The sequence below is a fragment of the Calonectris borealis genome, chromosome 3 (genome assembly GCF_964195595.1).
Source record: "Calonectris borealis chromosome 3, bCalBor7.hap1.2, whole genome shotgun sequence".
Lineage (NCBI taxonomy): Eukaryota > Metazoa > Chordata > Aves > Procellariiformes > Procellariidae > Calonectris > Calonectris borealis.
Window position 1 is genome coordinate 126,883,720 of NC_134314.1, and position 17,041 is coordinate 126,900,760.

The following is a 17,041-nucleotide window of genomic DNA, read 5'->3' on the forward strand; positions in this document are numbered from 1 at the left end:
CCTCTCTTCTAGGTCTTTGTGCTCTGCAGCCCCACGGCATTCTGCCTTACAAGGTGCTTTTTCTGTTCGCTGGGTTCTGTCTTAATTCATATCTTTCTTAAAATTGAGTCCCTAAAACTGGATCTCATACTCTAATTATGGCTTTACCAGTTCTGAATACAGTGGAAAGATGACTTTTCTCTACACCTTTTAATATAGTAACTCCTAAGCAACATCTCAACATTGTGATCTGTGTAACCTCCAGGTTTTCTTCCCATTAACTGCTGCCTAGACATGGTACAATATCCCCAATAATCTAATTATCGCGTCTGAAAAATGGCATAATACTCATGACCGATGATATAGCATCCCCTGGAAAGAGTCTTCTTTCTTTGAATGTTTGAAAGTTAAAACCTTTTAATGAACGTATACTTCATATGTCACAGCGTAAAGTAGCTACTGCTGAAAAAAGCTACTGTTGATGAGGGGGGAAAAACTGCAAGGCAAAACCCAAATCTTTTTAATGTTCAATTGTAGATCCTTCATCCAAAACTTCTAATAATAGCTTTAGTCAGAAATAGAGCATATCAACTGACATGGGAATTATTAGCTTTTTAATGGAAAATGAGATGGATCGTTTTTCCAAGCGAACTGCGGTGTAAAAAATTTAACAATAGACTATAGTGAGAAATAAGGTGCATGGTGCAGATTAAAACATTGTTTAAAGGGCTTTAGACGTTTCTGAAATTTAAAAAAAGTCATGGTTCCCAAAACTTTTTTTTTTTTAAGATGACTTGTTCTTGCTTGTGGAAATTAATTTTATCGTCTTACTGTGTAATGTGAAATAATCTGATGAAATTTGAAGAAAATTTCTCAAGATACCCTAAATACAGACCTTAACTGCTGTCATTGAAACATCCATTCTTGAGGAGGCTCCAAAGCCACCTTCGCATGCCACTTAAAAACAAAGGCTGGTAACTACTTTCCAACACTGGATCTTTTCTCAGTGTTTGACATACTTTAAACAAGATACTGCTATTCAACTTGAGCTCAGTGATAGAGGTCCAGTGCTGTGATTTATGTTCTCAAATTTCCTCAGAGTTCTTGGCTGTTACCTATATATGATGTAACAGGTTAGCATACATGGGTCAGTTGGAAAATCAGGTACTGTGAGTGGTGAGTATTATCATCAGCCTGCCTGCGTATGAGAAAACCTTTGTATGTGAGCTATTTGAAAATCATCTTGCATGAATGACTTTATAAACTGTCTATCTCTACTACTGTTGTAAGAGGGACTCGAAGCATATGGTTAAAAAAATTGGTAAAGGAAAGGAGATTAGTGTACAGGGTTTGAAAACAGTGGAAATTTCATTTTCATAGAATGTTTAAACTAGTAAAAAACCTAACATTTGTTTACATGTTTCATAGCTTGTAAACTATCTGATTTTTTCAAGCATGCTTGAATAGAGACAGATGTTAATTAGTTGGGTTTGCTTCATAATAATAATAATAATTATAAGTTAACTTAATATTTGTGTAGGGAGGAGTATGAGGGATAAATATTTATATGTTATATTCACTGATCTTTTTTCAGACTTTGCAGCTGACTGCATGCTGAAGTTTGAAAAGTTTTGTCTTTATATCATGAGTAAAATTGCCAATTATATGTTTTTACATATTATTATTTTAATCAGATGCCATTAAAAAACCAATCCTCTATGTACATAAATTAAAGCTGTTTAGGACCTTTGAATATGGCTGGTTGTATTTTAGGAATGTGGTTGCATTTTCAGCATCATGTCCTGACTTTGGGCTTAAGTAAGTTTGCCCAGTGGCCTGTAAACCTAATTATGGACTATAGAAAATTATTCTCTTAAGTTTTGTTCTCCATTTCCTGCAACCCAGATTAGGGAGATCAATCTGATAATGAGATAAATTATGGACTGAAAGGAGCATCTGCATCTGTCTCCAGTCTTTGACAGTGGCCAATAGTACATGCTTAGAGGAGAGTAAGAGAACAGGGCGAGCACTTGGTGATGCTTTCCTATTGTGCTCTCCCAGCCTCCAGCAGGCTCTGCTCAGGAAAATCGTACTCAGAGGTGGTACTTTTGAGCTTTTTGGCCTTCTCTTGCACGAATTAGATAACTTCTCAACACGTGTAAGCCTTTTCATCTACATAGTCATTGTAGCAATAAGCTCCACAGTTCAATTACATGGTGTGTGAACTACTTCTTTTTGTTTGTTTTGAGCCTGAACACTGTAATTTTTATTTGATGTCAGCCTTTTGCTTAGCTGTAGTCCATATACATGCAATACATCTTTCCAGATCACATCTCAAATCACAGAGATATTTATGGTTTGATTGTAATTATGAACACCTTATTTAATCTTAATGGTTTAGGGACTATTTAATTTCTCTTTAAGTTATGTAAAATTTTCTTTTCATAAAAATTTCATAAGTTATGTGAAATTGCTATAAATTTGTTTTTTATAGAAAGTCTGTTACAACTTCCAAATGAATGTTTTAGCATTAGAGCAATGTTTCTAAAACTAATTATGATGTGTATCAAAGTTTGTATGAATAAGGAAATACTTTTGTGGTGAGTTTTTTTTGTTGCTTAATTCTTGCAGGAGTTAAAGGAAGACAATCAAGTGTTGCTAGAAACAAAGACAATGTTGGAAGATCAATTAGAGGGGACCCGAGCCCGTTCTGATAAATTACATGAGTTAGAAAAAGAGAATCTACAATTAAAAGCTAAATTACATGATATGGAGATGGTAAGTGTAAATGGAAGATGACAAAGACAGCTGATATGCATTGAATTTAATTTCCATTTTTAATAAAAGAACTTCCAGTCAAAATAGTGGGGGAGAGGAGGAAGGCATGTCTTGATTTACTAACACTTTTCAGATAAGGTTTCCTACAGTAGCTTTGGTTCTGCCTAGGGAAGGGAAAATTGCAACGCCAGTACCCTTCCTAAAGACAGTACAGTGTTTAATTGGATAGCTAAAATACGATGATAAGAAATACAGACACTCATTAGTAAGAATGACAGGATCAATTTTTTTTTATGTGAAGATAGTCTGTTGTCACTTAAATACTTAGATAAAAGAGGTTATTCATATTTCAAATTCTGGCAGTATAGTGACATATTTATTGGAAGGTTATACCCCAAATAACTTCTGTTTTTAACCAGTTCTTCTCCAAAAAGTAAATATTCTAAAATATAAAGTCATAATTTGCCTTTGAAAAAGAGTAAGTAGTCATTGCCGTAGATTGTGATGAGAAAGAGGTTCTTCTCTGCATATTTTTCTTTACTGGTTGTTACACTTCTCTTCTACGTTCTCCATACTTTTGTCTGATCCTCCCTGTCTCACTGTGTATTAGCAAATCAGAAAACGCACTTTGCATTTGTCTGTGGCATACTAGATACTAAAATATTTTGTGCATGTTGAGACAGATTTTTTTTAACGTTACATGTGAAATTATTTTTAAGGAGCGTGATATGGACAGAAAGAAGATTGAGGAACTCATGGAGGAAAATATGACTCTAGAAATGGCTCAGAAACAAAGTATGGATGAATCATTGCATCTTGGCTGGGAACTTGAACAGATAAATAGGACTACTGAACTTTCTGAAGGTAAACATAGTAATACTTGCAAACTGATAAAACAGAAAAATTGAAAGCTCAAAGGCTGGACAGCATTAGGAAGTTACAGGTCCTTATTTCTAAATACAAAGTCTTTTGTCCTCTGGAGACCTGTGACAGTTTGGGGGTGGTTTTTTTTGTTTTTTTTTTTTGTTGTGGTTTGGTTTTGGTGTTTTTGGTGGTTTTTTTTTTTTGGTTGGGTGGGGTTTTTTTAGCTCATTCCCATGTATCCTTGGAGATACAGCCTACATGAAAAGTCTCTCTTCTTGTGATTCTTGTCCAGTTCAACAGAGGTGTAAAACCCATAAATACTTTGGAGTTACATTGTGTTACCGTTCAAAGTTCTATACTCTGTAGCACAGATCATGACTTTACTGTTCTCAAAGCTAAGAAAGATTTGTTAAGGCTTCTCAGAGTAATTGTTTGCAGAGATAGCTGTGGCAAAAATTTTGATTCTTCCAATATAGTGTGCTTGGTCATACACTGGATCCCATACAAAGGATTTGTGGAAATTTAGAGGTATACCCTCAGTTGCAGGAAACAAATCTCTGCTGTGATGAGGAACTTTCCCTTATCTGTTGGATAAGGAGGATAGGTCATTAATCCTAACTAGCTCTGTTCACCAAGAAGGCATTGGAGGACCGTCAAAGGCTTCTAAATCCCCTAAGTCTGAAAATGCGAAGTCCAAGAAGTCTGGGTGATAAGTAACCTTTTGGTTTTTTAATCGTGTTTTTCTCTTACAGTGCCACAGAAATCACTTGGTCATGAAGTAAATGAACTGACATCAAGCAGGTTACTGAAGTTGGAAATGGAAAACCAAAGTTTGCTGAAGACAGTGGAAGAACTACAAAGTGCAGTTGGTTCTGTAGAAGGCAGTAGTTCAAGGATTCTGAAAATGGAAAAAGAAAACCAAAGACTTAGCAAAAAGGTAATCATCACTGTATGTTTGAATTATGTGAGTTGCCTAATGTTGCTTGCCATTTTCTTTCTAAAGGGTAATTTTATGAATTGCTGTTATTTTGGGTGAAGTGTTACTAGGGTCTGAATGGTGTTATGATGTTGTAAGTTTATGGTAAAAAGAAAACCACCTCAGAGAGGTTTTTCTCTTTTTTGGTTATGCTTTTTTATTGATGGAAGAAGGTGACCATTTTATTCAGAAAGATCTTATAGCAGTGAGGGAAAAAATATTAACATATTGGGGACATAATGAGTAATAAAAATGTTTTATGATACTTGAGAAAATTATTGTAATTTTTGTAATTATTAAGCAGGGGAAAGTCTGTGTACATAGGTGAAGACTGATTGATAAATCTAAGCAGAAAACTTGGTCGTGTCCTCATTCGTAACTGAGAAAGCAGCCGATGTGCTGCTTTGAGTTTCTGTACAGTACCAGAAAGACAGCTAGGAGGGTACAAAAGAAAGGAATAGGTATAAGAAGCAAGCAGTAGTAGGTCCTTGTGATTGTCTGATACTGTTCTTACCACTTTGGATGTCTGGCGACATGTCCTTTTTCTCACTTGCCCCTAAAAATAACGTTCTGAACAGTGATCACTTCAGCAAAAAGCGTGAGTTGAACAAAATGTCTGTTATGAATCCTGTATACATAGTCTACTTCTATCTGGACACGCTCTCTCCTAAAACAAACCGCTAACGTAGTCTTACAAATACAAGATACAGTGACCACAGGAACTCCGCTCCCAGTGCCCAGTTGGCAGTTGGGCAGGCGATGGATAAATTTGGTTCCCAGACGGAGGCTGACTGCATCCCTGCTGGGGTGATTGAGCCAGTTAACTTCTCCTTTGCAAAAACCAATGAAAGTGCCAATATCCCTGTAAAACATACATTGGTCTGCTAAGCAAGGGACCAGGAAAGTCTGAATTTGAGATGAAGAGGGAGAGGGAAGCAAAAGACTGGTCAAACATTAGTATTCTCATCCTAAGAGAAGGATGTAATTCAGGTACTGACCTAATTGATGCCATGCTTTTTGCTTATTTCTGATCAACGAAGTAGTTCACAGAGGAACAAATTCCATTCTACTACCTTTTTGTGATTTTATTTCTCAGTATTATTTAGCAGCAATTTAATGTATAACTCAGATAATTCGTTTCTAAAAGTATTCCGCCTGCCTGGGGTCCGAGTTATGTCTGGACGCATCTAGGATAGGGGAATGTGGACAGTGGAGTTGACATAGAATATAAACCTTCCAGCAGATGATTGTTGAAAAATAAAATGTGTATGTTGCTTCTAAGTAACTAACTATAACTTAGATGTGACAGAAAAATCACACTTGGTTATTTTCACTCGTAAATAGTTTTGCTGTGTGGCATTAAGAGAGTAGGAGCCATTTGACAAAACAAACCTGTATATTTGATTCCCAAGGAATCATCATAATTATCTCTTGAACTAGTTAAGTAAGATCAAACAATATTTGACCCTTGTAAGCTAAAAGGGACTTGGAAAAGCAGTATAAATCTCACTAAAATGGAATTTTAAAAGAAAAAAGGATGCTTGGGAAAACATCCAGAGCCTAATAAAATCTGAGTAATTTTTTTATGCAAAAGTACTTTATGGATGTAATCTTCTGAGCCAGGGAGAAAATTCTGGCAGAAGAACAGATGAATTGTTTCAGATAAAGAATAGAAAATTCCATTTTATTCTTTCCTTTAACCTTCTTTATTCATTTCTATAAGAGTACCAGCTAAGAGTAATACTATTGTCATTTTTAAGTGCATTTTAAAAAATCTGTTTCTTTTTCCCTAGCTTGAAGAGCTAGAGAATGAAATTAGCCAAGAGAAACAAAGTCTTCAGAACAGTCAAAATTTGAGTAAAGATTTGATGAAAGAAAAAGCACAGCTTGAAAAGTCACTTGAAGCACTTCGAGAAAACTCAGAGCGCCAAGTGAGTAGCAGAATCAAAAGTCTTAATGCTGCATTGTACTGTACAGTTCTCCTTTTGTACTTTTTTACAGGCATAAAGGAATTGTAAATGTAGCAGATTTGCCAAAAGGACATATCTGCTGCAAAGTAGCTTGTCTGAGACCTGCAGCCAGTGGGAGGCATGACTCATTTTTAGCTGGGGCTTTACTGTTAGTTTTAGAACTACTTAGTGTTTTGTAATGCTTCTGTGGCTTTCATAGGCTGTGCGTTTGCTGTAGTTGCTTAGAGGGTGTAGCTCAGCCAAAACAGAAAATTGGGAACTTTGGAGGTAAGCCAGACACCTCTCAATGGAGGAAGACAGGTTCCAGACAGCTGGTCAGTGTTTGAAGTAATGTCGGAGTATTAATGAGAATTACAGCAGCCTGTCCCTTGAAGGGACCCGACAGAGACCAGTGTAGCAGAGCTGGTCTGCTGCTCCGCTGCTGACTCTCTTCCTCCTCACAGGCTCCTGCTCACAGTCTTGTTTACCTGGGGTAGGAACCATCATATCCAGCTTCATAATATTCCCCTATACTAGAAGGTTTTTTAGCTGTGACTTTTAGGTGGATAGCAGAATGTATTTTTGGTTGCCAGAAACTGGCATCTGGGTCTTCGTGGAAGATTTGAGCTGTATTTGGGAGGGTGCTGAATGTCACTGACATATCTGTATCTAATGGGTGCTGACACCTTCTGAAGGACTTTGCAGAGCAATTCAGAGGACCTGTGGAAGGCAGCCACTAGGAAACGAGTTATGGAAGCTTCTGGAAATCCCATATTTAGTAATCAAGTCCTTCAGAATTAGAACTGTAGTTATCTTTTATAAATTCCACTGGTACTTCTTGATGAGATTGACATTTTTTAGTTCAATTTAAAAGTACAGTATTTTGGAATACAGAATATTGTATTTCAAAAATCCTGAAAATTTTTAATCAGTAAATGAAATTCCAGACTTAGAAAAGAAAGTAAAAAAAAAAAAAAAAGCTTGGCATTGAAGCTTTACTTTCATTTAAAGAGAACAGTGGGGATAATTTTAAAGAAAATATGCCAGCTTGTCTTGTTTAGAAGTGTTCATTGTTACAATAATTGATTTATACATTGTATTAGAAGTGTACTTTAGGGGAAAAAGGACTAAAACTTTCTGGAATAAGTTGTAAGTCCCAATTCAACCATCAGGGATATGTATATTGTTTTAAATGTGTTGGAGTAGGACTGATGTTTCAGTGGGACTATTTCTGCTTAAAAATAATACACTTAGGAGCTGCAGTGGGTTAGCAGCATCTTTTGTGTCTTTTACAAATCCTGTGCTGAAACTTATTGGAGTCAACCATACAAAGTTCATTTGATTTCATTAAAATTATGGAGGCATTGATCATGATTTTTTGTTAAGTTTGGTTTATAGAAGCAGAATTCATGGGAAAGTAGTTATGCATGTTCAGTAACATACTAGGTTATGTAAAGAAGTGTTACAAAGTTGTGTTTTTAGACACCTGTTAATTAGTTTCTCATTAATCATTTCAGAACAGTTTGTCATTGCTGGGAACGGAGCTGTAGAGCCTGTAATTAATAGTTACATTCAGACTTAAATATGAAAGAACACTCTATAATTTTCTCAGACTGTTTTTCATTGCAACTAGCACTTTTGCTTTTCTCCAAAACAGTTTATTGTTGAAACATTCCTTATGCTATGTTATTAGTGTATTCTTAAATATTGATCCAGTTTTCTGGATTTTGCTGTCTGTTGTTACATACACAAATAATTTCAAATGATTTGGAGTAACTCAAAAAGTCAAGGAATACTAAAAATTGAGATGTAAATGCTGCCTTTATCCTTGAAGTAGATGTGGGAATATGTTACCTAAGAAAATAATTCAGTTCTAATATGATTTACTTTCTCTGGAAGCTGTTTTGGAACAGCATGTCCAAGGGTTCTTTTTAACTCAAAAATTAATGTAACTTTGATGTGTTTCTTCCCAAAACATTGCTGACTGTGATCAGGATGCCCTCATATCCCACAGATCACCTCTATTTTTTCCAAGTGAAATAAAGAAACTTTTGCGGCTCCCACACCTTCCTCCATCTCCAGTTCGGTTTAGAACTTGACAGCAGTTTTGTTCTTTGTGGACACACATCTCTGGAAATTACAAAGTTTAAGAAAAATAATCTAAATCTGGGTGAACACTAATGAAAACGAAATGAAGCTAACAAATACATACAGCTTTGATTTGGTTTGTGCTTCATTAGTTTTATTTTTATGTTATCTACTAATATCCAAGAGGAAGATATTTGAAGATTCACTTTGACTTACTTCATTGTCAAACTTCCACCTGTGTACATACATAATGTTTGTAATGCTGCAAATACATACCAGTAGAATAAGAGAAATTTAAAAAAAAAACTTAAAATAAAAGGGAAATACCATGTAATCATATTATCTTAGTAGCTTTCAGTTTATATATGGAAGTAATTGTTTGTTAGCATGTCGCTCACCAGAGTTTACAATTTTTCCCCCCAAATCAGATTAAGCTATTAGAACAAGAAAATGAACATTTGAATCAAACTGTAGCTTCTCTGAGACAACGCTCACAAATCAGTGCTGAAGCGAGAATGAAAGAAATTGAAAAAGAAAATAAAATCCTTCATGAATCTATTAAAGAGACCAGCAGTAAGTTAAATAAGATTGAATTTGAAAAAAAGCAAGTCAGGAAAGAACTGGAGCACTATAAAGAGAAAGGGGAGAGAGCAGAAGAACTCGAGAATGAGCTGCATCATCTGGAGAAGGAGAACGAATTATTACAGAAAAAAATTACTAACTTAAAAATTACTTGTGAGAAGATCGAGGCCTTAGAACAAGAAAACTCAGACCTGGAAATGGAAAACAGAAAACTCAAAAAAACTTTGGATAGCCTAAAAAATCTCACTTTTCAATTAGAGTCCTTAGAAAAGGAAAATTCACAACTTGATGAAGAAAATTTGGAATTAAGAAGAACAATTGAATCCTTGAAGTGTACAAGCATTAAAGTGGCACAATTACAGTTAGAAAATAAGGAACTGGAGAGTGAAAAGGAGCAACTTAAAAAAAGCCTTGAACTCATGAAAGCCTCGTTTAAGAAGACTGAACGCTTGGAAGTCAGCTACCAAGGCCTAGACACAGAAAATCAAAGGCTACAGAAAGCCCTTGAAAACAGCAATAAGAAGATTCAGCAATTAGAAAGTGAATTACAAGATTTAGAGTCTGAAAATCAGACTCTGCAAAAGAACTTAGAAGAGTTAAAAATCTCCAGTAAGCGCCTAGAGCAATTGGAAAAGGAGAATAAGTTGTTAGAACAAGAGACTTCTCAACTGGAAAAAGATAAGAAACAGCTAGAAAAAGAAAATAAAAGGCTTCGACAACAAGCGGAAATTAAAGATAGTACTTTAGAAGAAAACAATGTAAAAATTAGTAATCTGGAAAAGGAAAATAAATCCCTATTTAAAGAAATAGTTGTATATAAAGAGTCATGTGTACGCCTGAAAGAACTAGAAAAAGAAAATAAAGAACTCGTGAAAAGAGCTACCATTGATAAGAAAACCCTTGTCACTTTACGAGAGGTAAACGGAAATTAGTTACCATTCCCATCATAATCGGTTTGTAACATAGAGAAATTATATCTGTATTTTTGAAAAAAGTTTGTATTTTGTATTTTTTATGCTTTAATCTTTTAGCATCTTTAATGGATATAGTGGGGAAAGCGTTAGGTAATAAAAATTTATATAATCATAATAATCAAATGGAATAATATAACCATATTACACTTAATTCTGTAAGGTTGCTTACAGACTGTCATGGAGCCTTTGTTAAATGAACCTCGTTCAGATTCTTCATGTTAGTATTTGTTCTGGCTGAAACATTTCCCCTTCACTGTAATGTTCAAGACCAAATTTGAAAGGGAAGTTCTACAGAAAGGAAGGGAGTAAACATCTACAGTGAAGTCATATTATAGTTAACAATGTAATGTCTGATATAGCTGAAAACTAACAATTGGAAGGAAAGGAGAGATAACATTGAGTTATTCAAGTCATGTAGTGATAAAAGACTCTTGCCTTGGCACTTTTAGAATTAAGAATACATTATTTTATTTATATGGTAATACTGACTCTAATTTTTTCTGTGTAAGGACTTGGTGAATGAAAAATTGAAGACTCAACAAATGAACAATGATCTAGAAAAACTTGCCCACGAACTTGAAAAAATAGGCTTAAACAAGGAGCGTCTCTTGCATGATGAACAGAGCAGTGATGACAGGTGAGAATGTCAAGGCCTACCTGGAACAGTGTAGAAATGAGGATCTTTTATTCATAAAGATGAAATGGTTTTACAGACTGTTTTTGTGCATACTCTTAGATTTCAAGGCACATTAATAGACCCAAAATGGAACTTGCTATTCTTTGAAATTAATAAGGTAGTTGATGTGCTTTTACATTCAGCTGTCTGTGAAAGTGAGTTACCACTTTCTGTTACTAAGAAATTTCTTGAAGTATGTCAGTAGATACAGGCAATGTATAATTAAAATGTTCTACGTTCTAGTTAGCAGCAGGAACACTAGCAGTACAAGACAATAGGCCCAAAGTGAGGGTTTTTTTCCCTTTTTGACTGCTTGACTAATAGAAATGTTTTTTTACGCTTTTGTCACATAATGGTTACCTTAAACTGTCTCACTCTTTCCTTACAACTATTTCCTTCTAATTCTTCCTACCAAAAGGAAGCTGTTTGCATTCCCACTTACACAGGCTGGGAAGTATCCAATACTTGAGCGTCTCCAGAACTTCGTACTGGCTCTATCACTCTACCACACCTGCCGTTATAAAGCAGCTGCTGTCCTGACATCTGTTTCCTCTGTTGTATGTTGTGTTCTGTCTTACCCTGCAGGGATTTAGGGAAAATTTGTGACAGGAGAAAGCAGACTAGAGTGGGCTTTTAGCCAATCTTTCTTTCACGATGCTATTCAGTTGTGGTCTTAAAAAAAAAAAAAAAGCTGCTGTCATGATCTGTTATTACAACTGATTGTCATGAACATGTAGATTGATTTGGGACCTTTGCATCAAAAGTAAACCAAACAACGTTTTTTTTTCTTCAGTTTCCCTTTCTTGCTGCCAGTGCTCTGTTACTGGGGTGGTGCCAGAATCCTGTAGGGAGAATCTGTTACCACCTCTTGTTTTCAGCCGGTGTCTTTCGTCTGCCTTTCTCAGCTTACAAATGAGAAGTTGTTCCTTCAAGAAAAGCCCTCAGAACCTTGGCTAGTGTGATTTCTTCTGATTTAAGCATTACTGTGTGGCATACAATGGGTAGTATGCATTTGGTTTGTCCTGAGGTGAATATACCATACCAAAGAAGAACCAATACTTGAGCTGAATTGAAGCTTAAACTGTTTAGATTAAGAAGTCCAAATTGAGCAACATTTTTCTAAATCACGTTCTAGATTCCAAGTGGTTGGAGTGAATGCTCCCGCAAAGGGAGAGAATATTGTTCTGTAAAGGTGCTTTTGCAAATTATACTACAGGAAAAGGTTTATGAGTCTGCTTCTACTTTCCAGACAATGGCACTTGTCCTTTACAAGTGCTCATACTTCTAAAGATCAGATGTTGTAGGTTCACTTCTCATAGGTCAGTTGGTTTGTGATGTTATATGAATTATGACTTTGGGCCATACAATACTAGTGTTTCCTTCGCATTTTACAGAGTGATATTTAATGGAGCTATAAATGATAATTTGGAAGAAAATTTGGAGTTACACGTCTCTGTGGGATGGGGAGTTTTATCCAGCTTTCATTGAATTATAATCTGTAAATGAACTTTTAACATACTTCTGGCACCTATCATGACTTGTTTCATTTCTTCCTTTGCTTCCAGGTTAGCCGTGTGTGAGAATTGCGCAAATAAGTAACTTTCTTTTCATTCCCTTCACCTCCCCTTAGTGCTCTTCTAATGGATATTCCTTTTTCAAGGAGTCAGGGCACATTTTTTGCTATGTATATATTGTACATTAAGGCTTGTGACCAAATAGTTTTAGATGTGAAGGAATTTGGGCTAAGCTTCTTAAACTTCATGTAGAGCTGGAGGATTGTGAATGGGCAATATTTGTTTTCAAAGTGGAAACGGTTGGTTTGAAATTTTGCTCTGCCACCATCCTGCCTTTCCATTATTCTCGACTTTATCATTCATCCAAAAGGTACCTGAGTTGCTTTCCTTATATTATTACATAGGTAAGGCATTAGCAATTGTTTCATCAGGCCTGTAGAAAGCTAGGTTCATTATGGCCAAAATTGCTTCTCAGTGTATTTTTGGTCTGCCTCTCTCATTTTGGTGATAGAAATTAAAAATGCACAAGTTTTCTCTCCCTGGTGGGAGAGAGCTGCTTGTGTTTTTTGTTGAATGTTCTTGGTAGCACTTTGGAGTCTTTCTATTGGGGCCTAAGCTGACCACGTTTGATGAGTTAACTTTGAAGTGTTTTCCATTTTCTCTTGCCTTTCAAAGGGCTGTTGTCTTTAGACAAACAAATTTATGGATTTTGACCCTGAATCTGAAATAGCCAAATCTCAATGATACTAGAAAATTTATACCATCTTTCATTATTAGATGTTCAAAAGAAAACTGGATATTGGGTCTCTGCTATTAGTCTTTTTCCTTCTTTGTTTTCTACATAATTGTATAACTTTTCAGTAACAGTAATTCTTATTTGTAGTTGAATATATGCTTCAGCACAAGAAAATGAAATGCCATCTATTCTACTAGTCATAGACTGCCTACTGTTTCTTAAATCCCTGAGAATTACTTGTCGTACCTTAAAATCTAGGATTCTCATCCTACTTACATGATGCTACTGGACATCTTTCCACTTATTAATTCTCTTACCATTGGTCTTCTGCTCCAGTTCCTGACTAGATCTAATGCTGTTGTCCATTCAGGAATCTCATGCAATCTATTCCATTCACTAAACTGATAGATTCTTCAGCAGTCAAGATTAAAAAAGGCGGGTATTAGTGGTTTGTTTTGTTTTATCCTACTGTGGAGAGAAGTGGGATGTTTTCCAGTTTCAGAGCACATGTACAGTGACAGAACTGTTTAAAAGTGATTAACGAGCGTGGTTTTCAGTATTTTCTAAAAAGGCTAATAATTCATTAAAATATCCTGCACTGACAGTTTTCAGGAGATGCTGTTCTAAACCAATATATTCTAAATCTGACCACTTCTCTCCTAAATATGTGGTTTGGATTTTTTAGGTGCCCTACAATATTATAAATATGGTAAAAAAAAAAAAAAAAAATGGAAGCTTTACACATCAGGAGTGGTAACAGTCTTAAAATATCAGCAGCTGAGCTGAGTGAGCAATTTGCACATTCATACATCAGATGAGTATGCACCTGCAAAGTCCTATATTCCTTCTCCTTCCCTAGTGCCTCCTCTTTGTGAGCTGGCAGGAAATGGAAATTGATGAAAATCTTGCTCTCCAAATACTTCACATTCTAATTTAGTTCAGGTCCCCGCTGGATTCACTGGAGTGGAGCCAGAAAGAAGAGTGCTGTCATCACACACACACTAATGATCCAAATAAAGCCAGCACCCTACTGGTGTGACTGAAGGTGGCTTTTTGTATGTCTAATATGTTTTAAAAGAAAGAAGGATGATATTAATACTGAGGTGTCTTCATGCTTTTGAATAGAGCATTCAAGCATTTTTGAATGTAGCTATGAGGCTACTGTTTCAGAACATTTTAGAATTTAAATACCTCAGATAATTTTTTGAAATACTTTTTTGTGCGTGATGTCATTGATCAGTAGGTACAAGCTTTTGGAGTCAAAATTAGAATCCACACTTAAGAAGTCTCTCGAAATAAAAGAAGAAAAAATTGCTGCTTTGGAGGCTCGTTTAGAAGAATCAACAAATTTAAACCAGCAACTCCGTCAGGAACTTAAAACAGTAAGGAGAACGACATTTTTCTATAAGATTAAATTACTCCTATACAGCTATTGTTACTTCTACACTTGACCTTTTGTGTCAGACAGCAAAAGATGGGCATTGTTGAGGCAATGTAAAGCAGGACAAACTATGACTGCTTTTTAAGACTGCAATAATACAGGCCCAGTATTGAGATCACATGAAAAGTTGTTGATGAGTTTATTCATTGGGCATTGAATATGTCAGGTGGATAAATAATCTGAAGTTGATTTGATTTGGGGTGCCAAAAATAGTCATTTCTTAGTAAGTTACATTTTCTGATCTACCTTTAACAGCCTGAATGGACTGGTTAGAAAAAAAAATACAATCTCCTTGGTTGTTGTACTTTATTATAAAAGTTGGGGGATACAGTTGAAAGCACTGAAATAAAACAGAAAATAGAGGTCTCTTTCTGTTAGACAAGTATGACTATGAGCCCAAGTGTTTATTATGTTTTAGCTATCAGTATCCATAAATTATTTGTACATCATCTCCCCAAACATACACAGAAAGCAAATTTACAAATACAGTAATATATATATAGCACTTCCTGTTCTTTGAAAAGTGGTATGGTCATGTAATAAATTAGGATGTAGAAAATGGAAAATTCTAAACCTAATGTAAGTGGTCCTAAATAATTTCAGGTGAAAAAGAACTATGAAGCTCTCAAGCAAAGACAAGAAGAAGAAAGGATGGTTCAGAATTCTCCTCCAAGAAGTGGAGAAGACAATCAATCTGTCAATAAGTGGGAGAAAGAAAATCAGGAAACGACTAGAGAATTATTGAAAGTTAAAGATAGATTAATCGAAGTGGAAAGGAATGTAAGATGTGGTTTTTTTTAGTATTATTCTGATTTTAATTATTTGTTGTGAGCTGTTCCAGTAATACAAATGAGACTATTGTTAAGAAAGTATGCAATTTATCACCTAGTTTATGTACCAAGCAGAATCTGAATTAAATACAGTTTATGAAGCAGCTGCATTCTGCTCTGACGGATGCCGTAAAGCACTTGACCAGCATTTAAAAGGAAATGTAGAAACCTGAATTCGTCCTTTTGCACCCGCAGATATCTCTTAAATCCCTCTTATATAATCCTTGCTTACATGAGTCTATGGAGATTTCTCCATAGGTACGATATAAGTTACCCATTTCTTGTGATAATATCACCGTGTGTTACTTTGTTATATAAGGTGACTTACAGTTTTGTTCCACCCTGTAAATCTTTGCGAAGTCATGCTGCTTTGTTTGTTTTGGAGAAACAGGTTTTTTTCTTGAAGTTCAGTAAACAGCTGTGAACTCAAATTTTCTTCTTTTTTTTAATGTTCAAAGAATGCTACACTGCAGGCAGAGAAGCAAGCACTGAAGACACAATTAAAGCAACTTGAGACACAGAATAGCAATCTGCAGGCTCAGATTCTTGCACTTCAGAGACAGACTGTTTCTCTACAGGAACAAAATACAACTCTACAAACTCAAAATGCCAAGCTGCAGGTAGTATTTTCCTATTTTGTTTTCAAAAATAAAATTAATTCAAAGTTTTTTCAAATGAAAGCTTTAAAGCTAATGGCAATAATGTATTGTAAGTCACATTTCGCTTCTGGTACAGACATGGAAAAGAAAGCAATGTGCAAATAATCTGCACTAAGAGCAGTCAAATAATGTTTTGTTTGCTGATGATTAATAACATTTCTAGAAGTTAGTTTTAATCCCTCATGTTTGTCCAATTTAAACTCCTGACTTTATACTTAGGAGTAGAGTAGATTCTCTTATCCAGTCTTCTAAGATAATTTTTTTTAATTTCTTTTTTTACTTCTAAATTAGGTCAGGGAAGTAGTGTGTCCAAAGAGACTCTAATAAATTCAGTATTTGTTCTATTTTTATAAATAGAGTTTTTTAAAAAAAAAAGTAAAAGCCATACCTAAGAGGAAAATCAAGATGTTAGTAAGTAGAGAAGATTTGGAAAAAACCAACCTTTGAAAACTACATAAATATGTGAAGATTGAATTCAGATAATTCAGAGGCAAAAAAAGGTAAAGTGTGACCACGGAAATTATAAAAATGGTTGCCCACAGAGTCTTGCAGCTCTTATGGCCAAAATTTAGATGTCATTCTTCATACTTTAACAGGGTTATTAAATACATATCTTTTTTTTCTCTGATAAATGAAATTTTCTTGTTAATGGAGCTAATGCTTTTTTGAGCTCTAAGAATCAAAACTACTTAGGGGGAATACAAAGTCCACAATTCAGCAGAAATAGTAAACAATGTCAGAAATGATGGAGGGTGGATGGAAATCAAAGAGTGAAGGAGTCTTTAAACGAGTAAACAAATAATGTGTTTTGTGAATGCCGCAAGTTATCATCCTGTCTCTTTCTGGAAAGCAGAACATAGTTGTACCACAGATGCACTTTCTGTCTACCACATTGAAATCTAATTAGTGCACAGTACTCCCCTTTGTGGCTGGCAGGCCTATGAACAAAACAGAACATTTGTGCACACACTGTCTTGTCTAGTCGTTAAAAATTA

At 35.3% G+C, this 17,041-nt stretch overlaps 1 protein-coding gene across 1 annotated transcript in view; it reads left to right on the forward strand.

Moving 5' to 3' along the window:
* CCDC88A (coiled-coil domain containing 88A) overlaps nt 1-17,041 on the forward strand; it is a 78,160-nt gene that overhangs the window by 37,450 nt on the left and 23,669 nt on the right. Inside the window, exons 11-19 of the mRNA XM_075147798.1 lie at nt 2,611-2,757; nt 3,477-3,621; nt 4,374-4,558; nt 6,391-6,528; nt 9,063-10,133; nt 10,700-10,827; nt 14,357-14,498; nt 15,161-15,337; nt 15,846-16,007. Coding sequence (XP_075003899.1) covers nt 2,611-2,757; nt 3,477-3,621; nt 4,374-4,558; nt 6,391-6,528; nt 9,063-10,133; nt 10,700-10,827; nt 14,357-14,498; nt 15,161-15,337; nt 15,846-16,007 — 2,295 coding nt within the window. The remainder of the gene's footprint in view (nt 1-2,610; nt 2,758-3,476; nt 3,622-4,373; nt 4,559-6,390; nt 6,529-9,062; nt 10,134-10,699; nt 10,828-14,356; nt 14,499-15,160; nt 15,338-15,845; nt 16,008-17,041) is intronic.